This window comes from Oncorhynchus masou, chromosome 29 (genome assembly GCF_036934945.1).
Source record: "Oncorhynchus masou masou isolate Uvic2021 chromosome 29, UVic_Omas_1.1, whole genome shotgun sequence".
Taxonomy (NCBI): domain Eukaryota; kingdom Metazoa; phylum Chordata; class Actinopteri; order Salmoniformes; family Salmonidae; genus Oncorhynchus; species Oncorhynchus masou.
The window spans coordinates 15,654,618-15,669,713 of NC_088240.1; the positions used below are offsets into that span (position 1 = coordinate 15,654,618).

Consider the following 15,096-nt stretch of genomic DNA (forward strand, 5'->3'; position numbering starts at 1 on the left):
TCAGGACAGCCTAGCTCCACTATTTGAATCTTTATTTAACTAGACAAGTCAGTTAAGAACAAATTCTCATTTAGAATGACGGCCTATGCCGGCCAAACCCAGACGATGCCGAGCAAATTGTGCGCCGCCCTATGGGACTCCCAATCACGGCCGGTTGTGATACAGCCTGGATTCGAACCTGAGATGCAGTGCCTTAGACCGCTGCGCCACTTGGGAGCTAAACAAGTAGCTCCTGTATGTAGGTTAAAGTGTACAGCTTAAATATTGAAGTCGCCCAACTTTGGATTTGCACTAACTGTCTGGATGTCTTTGTAGGTCCAGGCTTGACAGATTTGGTCTTGAAATGCCAGAATGTGCCTTATGTTCAAAGATTAGCTGGGTCCATGTAAACCCTTCAATAGTAATAACAAAATGTGGAGCATAACACTCAGAGAAACTTTCTTGCAAATGTTAAGATTTATTTTTATAATTTTGCTGGCAAAATATAAATACAAATGAGATATTTTAATTACAAAAAAAACACATAGTATAACTGCTACTGTTCTGCAATAGCCACCCTGTTATGTACAAGTTCTGTACCGAAGGGCGAATATCTTCTCATCTTTAAACCTGTAATATTATACAAAAACACATCTCTTCAGATTTGCAAGGGAAATGAGAGACTAAATGAGAAGCAGATTGAACACAGGTACAAAACAGCCCCTGAGGGTGATGAGAGTGCTAACTCTGTCTGAGGAGAACAAAAAAATATACAACTGATCCTCATCATGTGCTTCCTATGAACAAAAAATGTGACATTCAAAGCGCTGCCTCAGTGCTCAGACACACACTATGGCATATAAACTGACACACACACACACATATATTATACTGTTTAACACACAAACAACCTTCCAATCATGATAACACAACCACACTCTCGCTCACACAATTGCAGGAGAGAAATCAAGATAACATTTCCAGATATAATTATACTTATATTAATACATTTATAAAAATAAGACAAATGTTAATTTACAGTCGCCTCTTCATCTTCGCTTGATGTACAGACACATTCAGGTCTCTGCTGCTCTGTCTGTCCGTTCATCCATACAGTCCAGAGCAGGAGTTCATCTCAGATCTCAGGGGTCTTACTCATTCACCTATCGTAGGCCCCCCACTGTAGAGTAGGGATTCAGAAATCTGAGTCAAAGTTCAGGGTCAGGGATAACAACCTCCTGTTAGCATTAGCCTTAGCTTTAAAATTAGCGTTACCATTAGTCTTAGAGTTAGTCTTAGCTTTAGCATTAGCCATAGCCCTAATGTTCCCATTAACATTAGCCTTAGCATTAACGTTAGCCTCCAGGGGTTCATCCCAGCGGTCATCCAGGCACTCCAGGGTGGATCCCAGCAGAGCGGCCAGCTCAGCACTCCCCTCCACCAGGTCCAGCAGCTCCTTGCTGTCTGGCTGGAAGCCCTCCAGCTCGTCTGGGCAGGAGAAGAGCTGGGAGAGGGAGGCCTGGCGGTAAAACTCTGCCTCGGCCATCGTCACCACATTCATGTGGGGGAAGGAGGAGCGGAATGAACGGGCCGACATCCGCAGCTTCCGGAGAACATCTGAGAGGAGAAGCCAGTTCCTGGACCTGGGGGTTGGGGGTAGGATTCGGGACCGCAAGGATTTACACACAAGAGATTAACAAATGGTCTTGGTTTACAATCTGTCACTTTCATCTCACTCTCTCATTCTGTACTCTTTCCCTCTTTTACTGCTTCTATCCAATCATATTGATTTCTGTGTGTGTGTGTGTGTGTGTGTGTGTGTGTGTGTGTGTGTGTGTGTGTGTGTGTGTGTGTGTGTGTGTGTGTGTGTGTGTGTATACACTCACCCCTGCGACAAGGACACCTGGATGTTGTAGCAGGGGAGGAGGGGTTGGTTGGAGAACTCAAACTCAAAGAGCTCCCTCCTGTCCCCGTCATCTTCCTCTGGCCCTGGGGGATCCGCCAGCATGTTACACACACTGCCCTCCTCTAAGGGCTCTGAGACATGGAGAAAGGGATACACAGTTAGAATAACACAAGTCCACTGCCCTCTTCTAATGACTCAAAGTATTCACAGCCCTGGGCTTTTCCACGTTGTTGTGTTCCAGCATGAGATGCTGTGTCAGTGGCATACACACAATACCCCATCATGCCACAGTGGAATTAGGTTTTAGAATTTTATACAAATTAATTTAAAAATGAAATGCTGAAATGTCTTGGGTCAATAAGTATTCAACCCCTTTGTTATGTCAAGACTAAATAGAGTCAGGAGTAAATAAGTCAAAACACCAGTCTCAATGGCGAAGAGGCGACTCTGGGATGCTGGCTTTCTAGACAGAGTTGCAAAGAAAAAGCCATATCTCAGGCTGGACAATAAAAAGACAAGATTAAGATGGGCAAAATAACAGACACTGGACAGAGGAACTCTGCCTAGAAGGCCAGCATCCTGGAGTCGCCTATTCACTGTTGACGTTGAGATGGGTATATTTTTGTTTATACCCTAAAGGGGTCCTAAAATTCATCATTGGTATGACCATCTTAAAACAATCCCAAATAGCTTAGTAGAACTACCCCCAGTCAAAAGTTTAGACACACCTGCTCATTCAAGGGATTTTATTTGGACTATTTTCTACATTTTAGAATAATAGTGAAGACATCAAAACTATAAAATAACACATAAGGAATCATGTAGTAACCAAAAAGTGTTAAACAAATCAAAATATATTTTAGATTCTTCAAAGTAGCCACCCTTTGCCTTGATGATTGCTTTGCACTCTTGGCATTCTCTCAATCAGCTTCATGAGGTAGTCACCTGGAATGCATTTCAATTAACAGGTGTGCCTTGTTAAAGTATAATTTGTGGAATTTCTTTCCTTCTTAATGCTTTTGAGCCAATCAGTTGTGTTGTGACAAGGTAGTGGTGGTATACAGAAGATAGATAAACTGCTTCACTCTCATCTCTCTCTGATGCTCCAGGTATGATCCTGTTTTGTTTGTTCCTTTGTAGTTTTACGTAGTTTGCACTCAGTCATATTCACACACAGATTCACACATCCCTGCACTTTACATACACCCTACATTATGATACTTTCACACCTCATTCCTTTTTCTTTGTTTAAAGCTAATAGTTTTTGGTTTATAATAAAAAACCTTTTTGATTTGCCTATACCTGTTGTTCGTGTCCCTTCATTTTTGCCACAGGCTATGAGCCGGCCTGTGACAAGTGGGGGCTCATCCGTAAGTTAATTGTACTTTAGTCTTACTTTAGTATTTTAGTTTACTTTAACTTTTTGTCATAGTTGATTTAAGGTTTTGTCTATGTTGTCTGTCTTATTATTGATACGTTTGTCTTTGTAATTTGGCTTATTTGATTATTGTTTTGGGTCAGTTTAGTTCAGATTGCCAAATGTTTTAGTTTGAGGGGATGTTTTGGTTGGGCCAATATTGTTGAAGAGCGTTGAGCCATGTGTTCTTTTGGTTCAGTTTGCTTGTTAGCTAAATTTGGTTAGCAATTCACTCTGGGTTTTTCTGGGTTTTGTTCAGGTGGGAGTCCTCTCCTGTTCAGGCTTATCGGCGAGGGGGGGGGGCGCCAGGGAGCCAGTTTCTGGTTGTCTTTTCCACTCCACTGGTTTTGTGCATAAAACCCCACCGTGTGACTGCAAAGACCAGGGCCAGTTAGTTAGTAGTTTTTGGAGGATAGTGGGGTGTGACTCCTGTCCTTCAACCCAGACTGACAGCAGGTGAGTTGTTTTGTTTTTTGAGCATTTGTATTGGTTGAGGAAAATGTCTTCCATTCTAAGTAGTTTTGTTCAAGCTCCTTCAGGGGTAGCCTTAGAGTTGTGTACTAAGGAGCAGTTCATTGACATTTCTGAACATCAGATTGTTGCTAATTTTTTAAAACTAGATTAAAGCAGGGTCTTAGGGAAATGTTTTTTTTTGGGGGGGGTCAGTCTGCAAGTTTTGAGCCGCAGAGGGAGCTGTTGCAAATGCAGTTAGAGAGTGCGATTGAGAAATGCTAATAGACCAGAAGGACTACCAGTTTGACGTTTCACAGAATCTTTGTTTGTTTCCTAAATTTGATGAGTCAGATCCAGACACACACTTTGCTTTATTTGAGCGTATTGCGGAAGCTAGAGCTCGGTCAGATTTGGACATGACTGTTGTTGCAATGTGTAAAGCATGTGAGGCTTTTGCAGCACTGAGTGTAGCTGACAGTAAAGTTTTTGCTAAAGTTAAATCGGCAGTTCTGAAGGTCTACGCGCTTGTGCCAGAGGCATATCATCAACGTTTTCGTTACAGGAAAAAGTTTGATTCACAAATCTATTCTGAGCTTGTTCATGATTTGACTTCTGCATTTAATCGTTGGTGTACAGCTTCTGAAGTTAGAACTTTTGAGGGTCTGTCTAATTTGATTGTGTTAGAACCTGTCTGACCAGGTTGCTACATACATGAATGAACGTAAAGTTAAGTCTCCAAGTGATGCAGCAATCCTTGCAGATGAGTACCGGCTAACACATAAAAGCCATGTTGAGTCAAACAGTGACATGTACCATAAATAACTCCTAGGAATAGTAGGTCACCTTTTGGAGCTTCTTTCCAAAGGCCTCAGCAGAAGTGTGGGTCTGGAGGATTAAAGCACTGGTTAATGCTAATACCTGACGCTACTGTTTAGTTGAAGGACATTGGAAGAAAGATTGTCCTCTGCTTAAATCAAAGTCAGGTCAGGTTAAACCTGTGATGGCAGCTCCTGTTACAGCCACTAGTTGAGTTTGATTCTCAGTCTTCCCACTGATTCCTCAGCCTTTATTTCAGATGGTGTCGTGTCCCTGGTAGATGGCAACCAACATGTTTCAATCAAGATCTTAAGAGACACTGGAGCTTTAGATGATCTTATTCTGGAATCTGTTTTGCCTTCTCTAAAGAGTCTGACACTGGCAGTTGTGTAATGATATGGGTTTAGTTCCATTCTCTTGTCCCTTATATGAAGTTACCCTAAAATGTGGGCTGGTAGAGGGTGATGTTGGGGTTAGACCCCAGTTGCCAGTAGAGGGAGTCCACATGATTTTGGGGAATGACTTGGCAGGTAGTAAGGTGTGGGCAGATGGCAAACTAAACATCTGTAAGAAGCAACCTTCAGTGTCCCCTGCAAGGGAATCTCCAGATCAAAACTGTGTCTCCTGAGGTATTTCCAGTTTGTGCGGTTACCCGCGCAGCCTCTCGTAAGGAGATGGAGAGTAAGCCAGAAAGTCTTGAGTTGCCAGTCAAACTCCAGACAGAACAGTTGACTAGTTCTAGAGATTCATTGATGGCTGAGCAAAAGGCCTATACTACCTTGGCTGATCTGTTTGATAACGTTGTTCCTGATTCAGTGGTGAGGAATAGTGCTCAGTGTTATTTTCTTCTTGATGGGCTGTTGGTCAGGAAATGGGTTTCACACTATGAGCAGGGTCTAGGATAACCAGTCTTTCAAATAGTTGTACCTACTCCTATGCTAAATAAAGTGTTGCAAACTTCACATGGTGATGTGGCAGGTCATATGGGTGTTCGTGAAACTTAAATCAAATCAAAACCAAATTTACATGGTTAGCAGATGTTAATGTGAGTGTAGCGAAATGCTTGTGCTTCTAGTTCCGACAACACAGTAATAACCAACAAGTAATCTAACTAACAATTCCAAAACTACTATCTTATACACAAGTGTAAGGGGATAAAGAATATGTACATAAAGATATATGAATGAGTGATGGTACAGAGCGGCATAGGCAAGATACAGTAGATGGTATCGAGTACAGTATATACATATGAGTATGTAAACAAAGTGGCATAGTTAAAGTGGCTAGTGATACATGTACTATTTCTACTGCATCTTTATGTAGAGTATAGTGTATACATATGAGATGAATAATGTAGGGTATGTAAACATATTAGGTAGCATTGTTTAAAGTGGCTAGTGATATATTTTACATCAATTCTCATTATTAAAGTGGCTGGAGTTGAGTCAGTGTGTTGGCAGCAGCCACTCAATGTTAGTGGTGGCTGTTTAACAGTCTGATGGCCTTGAGATAGAAGCTGTTTTTCAGTCTCTCGGTCCCAGCTTTGATGCACCTGTACTGACCTCGCCTTCTGGATGATAGCGGGGTGAACAGGCAGTGGCTCGGGTGGTTGATGTCCTTGATGATCTTTATGGCCTTCCTGTAACATCGGGTGGTGTAGGTATCCTGGAGGGCAGGTAGTTTGCCCCCGGTGATGCGTTGTGCAGACCTCACTACCCTCTGGAGAGCCTTACGGTTGTGGGCGGAGCAGTTGCCGTACCAGGCGGTGATACAGCCCGCCAGGATGCTCTCACTTGTGCATCTGTAGAAGTTTGAGTGCTTTTGGTGACAAGCCGAATTTCGTCAGCCTCCTGAGGTTGAAGAGGTGCTGCTGCGCCTTCACCATGCTGTCTGTGTGGGTGGACCAATTCAGTTTGTCTGTGATGTGTATGCCAAGGAACTTAAAACTTACTACCCTCTCCACTACTGTTCCATCGATGTGGATAGGGGGGTGTTCCCCTTATGATCGCATACTCCGTTATTTTTTTCTGGCCAAGTTTAAAGCGGGATGTAGCTCAGTTTATTAAAACTTGTCATAAGTGTCAGCGTACAGGTAAGCCAAACCAGCCACAGGGCTTTACCTTTTGAGCATCTTATCGGTTGTGTTGGGCCTTTACCAAGGTCCAAGTCAGGTCATAGCTACTTATTAACTGTTGTGTCAAGCAACCAGATATCCGGCAGCTTTTTCCTTGCGTACCATAACTTCAAAATCAGTAGTTAACCTCTTGAAACTAGGGGGCACTTTTCATTTTTGGAAAAATAACATTTCCAAAGTAAACAGGCTATTTTTCAGGACCAGATAATAGAATATGCATAAAATTGACAGCTTAGGATAGAAAACTCTAAAGTTTCCAAAACTGTAAAAAAAATTGTCTGAGTATAACAGAACTGATATTGCAGGTGAAAGCCTGAGAAAAATCCAATCAGGAAGTGACTCTTATTTAGAAACCTCTGTGTTCCTATTGAGCAGTGAAGGGGATATCAACAAGATTCCTTTTTCTATGGCTTCCCTAATGTGTTTAGTGTCACAATACATAGTTTCAGGCTTTTATTTTGAAAAATGAGACCGAGCGACAACATTGCGTCAGTGGTCAGCTGGTGGCTCTCAGAGTGATGTGTGTGTAATAGACAAATGTGGCCATTGTTTCTCTCTATCCTATGAAGCAGCCAACTGATCCGGTTGATATATTATCGAATGGATATTTGAAAAACACCTTGAGGATGGATTAAAAAAACGTTTGCTATGTTTCTGTCTAATGGATCTAATTTCAAATCTTTTTCGGCGTTGTCGTGGCCGCAATTTCCGGTTGATTTCTCAGCCAAACGTGAAGAACAAACGAGGCTGTCGGCTACAAAAATAATCTTTATGGAAAAATGGAACATTTGCTATCTAACTGGGAGTCTCGTGAGTGAAAACAACATCCGAAGCTCATCAAAGGTAAACAATTTAATTTGATTGCTTTTCTGATTTGTAAACCTGCTGCTTTCTAGGCATAATGCTATGCTAGGCTATCGATAAACTTACACATGCTTGTCTTGCTTTGGCTGTAAAGCATAATTTCAAAATCTGAGATGACATGGTGATTAACAAAAGGCTAAGCTCTGTTTCAATATATTTCACTTGTGAATTCATGAATATGAATATTTTCTAGTAATATTTTTTTGTCCGTTGTGTAATGCTAATTAGTGTCAGTTGATGACAATTCTCCCGGAGCGGTAGTTCCAAGAGGTTTAAGCGTTAACTCTATTTCAACATTTGGGATTCCAAAAATCATCAAGTCAGATCAGAGGTCTAACTTTAAGCTGTTTGAGAACCTGAGCAAATAAATGGGAGGTAAACACAACAAGTCTACTGCGTTCCATGCCTAGAGCCAGGGAGCTTTGGAAGGTTTTCAAACTTTAAAATCCTTGCTTCGTGCATACTGTACAGAACTGTCTGCAGATTGGGAGGAGGGGTTACCTTGGCTGTTACGTGCTGCTTGTGAAGTAGTGCAGGAAAGCACAGGGTTTAGCCCAAATGACTTAGTGTTTGGTAACAAGGTGCGTGGTCCTTTAGCAGTGTTGCAGGATGGTTGTTTGCCTGAGGAACCACCTCAGAACCTTATTGACTATGTAAATGGTTTTAGGTTGAAGTTGTATAGGGCTGGTGAACTGGCGAAAGAGAAACTAAAACTGAAATATGACGGACAGGCTGAGCTGCTTGTGTTTAGTCCCGGTGAACGGTTACTTTCTCTTCTGCCTCTTGTAAGTTCACCTTTTCAGGCAAAATACTGTGGTCCTTTCACTGTGTTGTGTAAAGTGTCAGATTTGAACAATCTTATTGAAACGCCTAGTCATAGGAAGTCCTCTAAATTATGCCATGTGAAACTGTTAAAATGTTATCACTCCCGTGATCTAAGCAGAGTTGAAGGCCCTCCAGCGGTGAGGTCAGCGTTGACTGCTGCTCCAGTCGCTGCATCTTGTCTTTAATTTGGTGGAGGGGGAGAAGAGGTAGTTAGGGTTTCGGATGAGGTCTTACAAGGTCGGTTGAAGAACTCCCAGACTTTGCAAAACCTTGGTTTTGGTAGATAATTTAGACTCAAACGTGATGAATTGGTAGCTCTTATTAGAAACTACCCTGTTTTGTTTTCTGACACTATCGCAAACCCACTTAATTGAGCATGATAGACATCGGAGATGCTAAGCCTATCAAACAGAGATTTTATCGTATCTGAGGAGAAGAGACTGCAATTGGAAACAGAGGTGCAGTATATGTTGGACAATGGGATGCGGAGCCATGTTGTTCAAATTGGGCTTCCCCCTGTCTTTTGGTCAAAAAGTCTGATTCCACATCCAGACCTTGCACTGATTATAGAAAAGTTAACAATGTTACTAAAGCAGACCTTTACCCTCTTCCTAGGATGGAGGACTGTATTGATCAAGTTGGGTCAGCAAATTTTAGCTTTTAAAGGGATATTGACAAGTAACCCTTACCAAAAGAGCTTGTGAGATTGCTGCCTTTATAATAACTCCATCTGGTTTGTTCTCTTATACAGTGATGGCTTGCGGAATGCTCCAGCCACCTTCCAGAGGCTAATGAATCGGTTGGTCTCAGGTCTGGAAGGGTGTGCCGTGTATTTGGACGACGTGGTCATCTACTCAGACTCCTGGGAGGAGCATGTTTGGAGAGTGCAAGCCCTGTTCGAAAGACTGATGTGGGCCAGGTTGACTATCAATTTGGCAAAATGTGAGTTTGCCAAAGCTACATTCACATACCTAGGCAAGGTTGTTGGTCAGGATTTTGTTGATACGTTGGGCTTTGTTCTTGCAACCATTCAACCTTGATATTAGACACATTAGTGGTAAGGATAATATCATTGCTGATGCTCTGTCCTGTGCTCCTTTAACCTAGTTTATCTTCTCTCTGCTGACCCCTACGGGCTGTCTGCACCTCTTTCCTCTTAAATTGCTCCCCAGGTACCAGGGCTGCCGAGTTTGAGGGGCGGACAGTCAGCTGGGGGACACAGGGCTACTGCTAGGAGCCGGGACTGGTATCCATTGTTTTTTGGGAGAGGGTGGACGGGACTTTGGATTGTTTTGAATATGTTGGGCCAAAATTTGGGTTGAGGGTGGGACCCTCATTTTAAGGAGGGGGGTGTCACGGGCGGTTCCTCCTGCAGGCAGAGGGTCGTTAGTGATTGGAGCCACCTGGGCTCAGGGTATTTAAACTGCTTCACTAACCACTCGTCTCTCTGCTCCTCCAGGTATGATCCTGTTTTGTTCGTTCCTTTGTAGTTTTCACTCAGTCATATTCACACACACAGATTCACGCATCCCTGCACTTTACATCATGATACTTTCACCACTCATTCCTTTTTCTTTGTTTAAAGTTAATAATAACTTTTTGCTTGGCCTATACCTGTTTGTGTCCCATCATTTTTGCCACAGGCTGAGCCGGCCTGTGACAATATAAAATCTGTGCTTTGGTCTGAGTCCAAATTTGAGGTTTTTGGTTCCAACAACCGTCTTTGTGAGACGCAGAAAGGATGATATCTGCATGTGTGGTTCCAACCGTGAAGCACAGAGGTGGTGGTGTGATGGTGCTTTGCTGGTGACACTGTCTGATTTATTTATAATTCAAGGCGCACTTAACCAGCATGGCTACCGCAGCGAAATGGCATCCCATCTGGTTTGCGCTTAGTGAGACAATCATTTGTTTTTCAACAGAACAATGACCCAAAACACACCTCCAGCTATGTAAGGGCTATTTGACCAAGAAGGAGAGTGATTGAGTGCTGCATCAGATGACCTGGCCTCCACAATCACCCGACCTTAACCCAATTGAGATGGTTTGGACCACAGAGTGAAGGCAAAGCAGCCACCAAGTGCTCAGCATATGTGGGGACTGCTGGAAAATGACCCAAAACAATGACGCCATAGAAGGGGCAGACGGTCAGGCTCATCGCCCACCGCTCCTGAGTATACTACTAGCCAATGTCCAGTCTCTTGACAACAAGGTAGACGAAATCTGATGAAGGGTTGCCTTCCAGAGAGACATCAGAGATTAACATTCTCTGTTGAAAGGAAACATGGCTCACTCGGGATAGTCACTTGGTTTCTTCACACATTGCCCCAACAGAAACAAACATCTCTCTGGTATAGAAGAAGGGTGGGGGTGTGATCATAACTTACAGGAACTCAAGGCCTTTTGTTCACCTGATCTAGAAATCCTTACAATCAAATGCCGACCGCATTATCTTCCAAGAGAATTCTCTTCGATTATAATTAGTCATGTACTCCCCCCCCAAGCAGACAACATAATTTGACTATGTAAACTGGAAACCACATATCCTGAGGCTGAAAACAAGGCTCCCTAAATTTTATCAGCATATCGAATGCGCGACCCGGGCTGGAAAAATTCTGGATCATTGCTACTCTAACTTCCGCGACGCATACAAAGCCCTCCCTTACCCTCCTTTCGGCAAATCTGACCGACTCCATTTTGTTGCTCCTAGCCGCCCAGGTCTGTTCAATGCTGGTCCGACCAATCTGATTCCACCCTTCAAGATTGCTTCGATCACGTGGACTGAGTTATGTTTTCCCGGCGTCGAACAACATGGATGTATACGCTGATTTGGTCAGCGAGTTTATTGGTGGTGACGTAACCACGGTGACAATTAAAACCTTCCCCAACCAGAAGCCGTGGATTGATGGCAGCATTCGAGCAAAACTGAAAGCGCACACCACTACTTTTATTCATGGCAAGGTGACCGGAAACATGACCAAACAGTGTAGCTATTCCCTCCGCAAGGCAATCAAACAAGCTAAGCGTCAGTATAGAGACAAAGTAGAATTCAACGGCACAGACACGAGACGTAAGTGGCAGGGTCTACAAAAGAAAAAGCAGCAGATCGATGCCATCAGGATGCTTTGTTCAGACAGACTAAACAACTTTTTGTTTTTGATACAGTGCCACTGACACCACTACCAAATCATGCAGGCTCTCCTTCACTGCAGCCAACGTGAGAAAAACATTTAAATGTGTCAACCCTCGCAAGGCTGCAGGCCCAGACGGCATCCCCATCCACTTCCTCAGAGCATGTGCTGGCTAGTGTGTTTACAAACATTCACTCAATCAATCTGCTGTTCCCACATGCTTCAAGAGGGCCACCATTGTTCCTGTTCCCAAGAGAGCTAAGGTAACTGAGCTAAACGACTATCGCACCATTGCACTCACTTCTGTCATCATGAAGTGCTTTGAGAGACTAGTCAAGGACCATATCACCTCCACCTTACCGGCCACCCTAGACCCACTTCAGTTTGCTTACCGCCCCAATAGGTCCACAGATGAAGGAATCGCAATCACACTGCCCTATCCCATCTGGACAAGAGGAATACATATGTAAGAATGCTGTTCATCGACTAGAGCTCAGCATTTAACACCATACTACCCTCCAAACTTGTCATTAAGCTTGAGAACCTGGGTCTCGACCCCGCACTGTGCAAATAGGTCCTGGACTTCCTGACGGGCCGCCCCCAGGTGGTGAGGGTAGGTAACAACATCTCCACCCCCCTGATCCTCAACACTGGGTCCCACAAGGGTGAGTTCTCAGCCCTCTCCTGTACTCCCTGTTCACCCACGACTGCGTGGCCATGCACGCCTCCAACTCAACCATCAAGTTTGCAGACGACACTACAGTGGTAGGCTTGATTACCAACAACGACGAGATGGCCTACAGGGAGGAGGTGAGGGCCCTCGGAGTGTGTTTCAGGAAAATAATCTCAACATCAACAAAACAAAGGAGATGATAGTAGACTTCAGGAAACAGCAGAGGGAGCAGCCTACTATCTTCATCAACAGGACAGTAGTGGAGAGGGTGGAGAGTTAAGTTCCTCGGCGTACACATCAGGGACAATCTGAAATGGTCCACCCCCACAGACAGCGTGATGAAGAAGGCTCAGCAGCGCCTCTTCAACCTCGGGAGGCTGAAGACATTTGACTTGTAACCAAAAACACTAACAAAACTTTTACAGATGCACAATCACAGGAAGGCCAAAAAGATCATCAAGGACAACAACCACCCGAGCCACTGTCTGTTCACCCCGCTATTATCCAGAAGGAGAGGTCAGTACAGGTACATAAAAGCTGGGACCGAGAGACTGAAAAACAGCTTCTATCTCAAGGCCCTCAGACTGTTAAACAGCCATCACTAACATTGAGTGGCTGCTGCCAACATACAGACTCAAATCTCTCGCCACTTTAATAATTAAAAATTGGGTGTAATAAATGTATTACTAGTCACTTTAAACAATGCCACTTTACATACCCTACATTACTCATCTCATATGTATATACTGTACTCTATACCATCTACTGCATCTTGCCTATGCTGAACGGCCATCACTCATCAATATATTGATATGTACATATCTTATTCATTCCTTTACACTTGTGTATAAGGTGGTTGTTGTTAGATTACTTGTTAGATATTACTGCATGGTCGGAACTAGAAGCACAAACATTTCGCTACACTCGCATTAACATCTGCTAACCATGTGTATTTGATTTGAAAAGCATTCCAGGTGTTGCTGGTTGAGAGAATGCCAAGAGTGTGCAAAGCTGTCATCAAGGCAAATGGTGCCTACTTTGAAGAACCTAAAATATATTTTGGATTTGTTTAATACTTTTTTACAATGTAGAAATAAAGAGAAACCCTTGAATGAATAGGTGTCCAAAAATTTGACTGGTAATGTATGTAAATGAGATTTGTAAAAACATGTTTTCACTTCGTCATTGTATTCTAGATGGCTGAGAAATGTATTTAATCAATTTTGAATTCAGGCTGTAACAACAAAATGTGGATTAAGTCAAGGGTTATGAATACTTACTGCAGGCCCTGTACACAGTTATATTACACAATGGGACTCTTACACACAAAACTAGAACTAAACTCACCACACACAGCACTGCCATAGAATTCCCAGTGGGTCTCTGGGTCGTCAGAGTGGCCCTGCAGGTCAGCAAAATAATCTATGTGGAGAAGAGAGAGAGAGAGAGAGAGAGAACGAAAGAGCAAGAAAGTAAGAGGAAAGAGCGGGAGAGAGAAAGCATGAGAGAGACGAGCAAGGTTAGATGAGGGGCCTGTCACAGCTTTGGTAGAGAGGGGGCTTTCTATACTGCATCATAGCTGGCTGGATACTTGGGGAGAGGAGGGGAGAGAGGGGCTGTCTATACTGCATCATAGCTGGCTGGATACTTGAAGTGAGGGGAGAGAGGGGCTGTCTATACTGGATCATTGCTGGCTTGGTTCATGCTGAGGCTAGAGGAATATGCTAAAAATGAAATTGGAACCACACTCTACTTCCTTCCCTCTCTCTCTATGACAAACACACACACACACGGAGACATTTACGGTACAAGGCGCACACACAAACCAAGTACACACAAACACAGAGAGCCAGTAAGAGCTGGGCTGAGTGCCAGTACTGAGGCGTTGGGTGTCTGGAGGGATTAACGACCTCCAGATGAGTGGGACCAGGTGGAGGGAGGAGTACACACACAATGTCTGTCGCTCGCTCTATCTTTCCGTCTAAACCCTTCTCCAGCTCTCCCTCCCTTCCTCCCTCTCTACCTACGCCTCTCCTCTCTCAAGGCCTGCTGTCTGAGGTAATTGGGTTTTACTTGTTCGGATAGAAAGAGATGGACGCCACTGGCTATGTGAGGGGGTGTGTGTGGTTCCTTTTCATTCTCCATGTGTATGTAGCAGAGATCCCATTTGTCTCTCACACACACACACTTTCTATTTTCTAGAGTGAGCGTGTTCTGAGAAGCTCATTTCTGCACATACACTAAGCAAACAGATCGGCCGTTGCTAAGTAACCAGACAGATGAGCGAGCACGCATCCCAACCGACTGAATCCCCTCACACAGGTGGTCTGGGGAAAGGAAAGGGGTGGAAGAAGGGACTGTTTTCAGCATGTGTGTGTTTGAGAGAGAACGGTTTTTAAAAGCAGACCAAGGGAGAGTGCTTTGAGATGGAGAATGAGAAGCACAGTGGGACCAGTGAGGGGTAGAGCAGCAGTATAGTAGTGAGTGACTGACCAGTGAGGGGTAGAGCAGCAGTATAGTAGTGAGTGACTGACCAGTGAGGGGTAGAGCAGCAGTAAAGTAGTGAGTGACTGACCAGTGAGGGGTAGAGCAGCAGTATAGTAGTGAGTGACTGACCAGTGAGGGGTAGAGCAGCAGTATAGTAGTGAGTGACTGACCAGTGAGGGGTAGAGCAGCAGTATAGTAGTGAGTGACTGACCAGTGAGGAATCGCTCCATGCTGTTGCTGTGGGTCATCTTGAGCAGACCGCGGCCAGAATAGGTGGACAGGGTAGGGTCAGCCCCGTAGGACAGCAACACCCGCACTACATCCAGATGGTCATTTTCCACCGCGTCATGCAGAGGCCTGGACACACACACACATTAATGTAATAGGAAAAACTGTGTGTACGCGCACGCG

General features: G+C 44.0%; 1 protein-coding gene across 5 annotated transcripts in view; it reads right to left on the reverse strand.

The window, feature by feature from the left end:
* Window positions 1–434: 434 nt before the first annotated feature.
* LOC135519058 (BCL-6 corepressor-like) overlaps window positions 435–15,096 on the reverse strand; it is an 80,330-nt gene continuing 65,668 nt past the window's right edge. For all 5 annotated transcript variants that reach the window (XM_064944106.1, XM_064944103.1, XM_064944104.1 and 2 more), the window contains 4 exons: window positions 14,897–15,042; window positions 13,546–13,620; window positions 1,866–2,016; window positions 435–1,622 (listed from right to left, as the gene is read on the reverse strand). In XM_064944106.1, coding sequence (XP_064800178.1) covers window positions 1,175–1,622; window positions 1,866–2,016; window positions 13,546–13,620; window positions 14,897–15,042 — 820 coding nt within the window. In that variant the 3' untranslated portion in view covers window positions 435–1,174. The remainder of the gene's footprint in view (window positions 1,623–1,865; window positions 2,017–13,545; window positions 13,621–14,896; window positions 15,043–15,096) is intronic.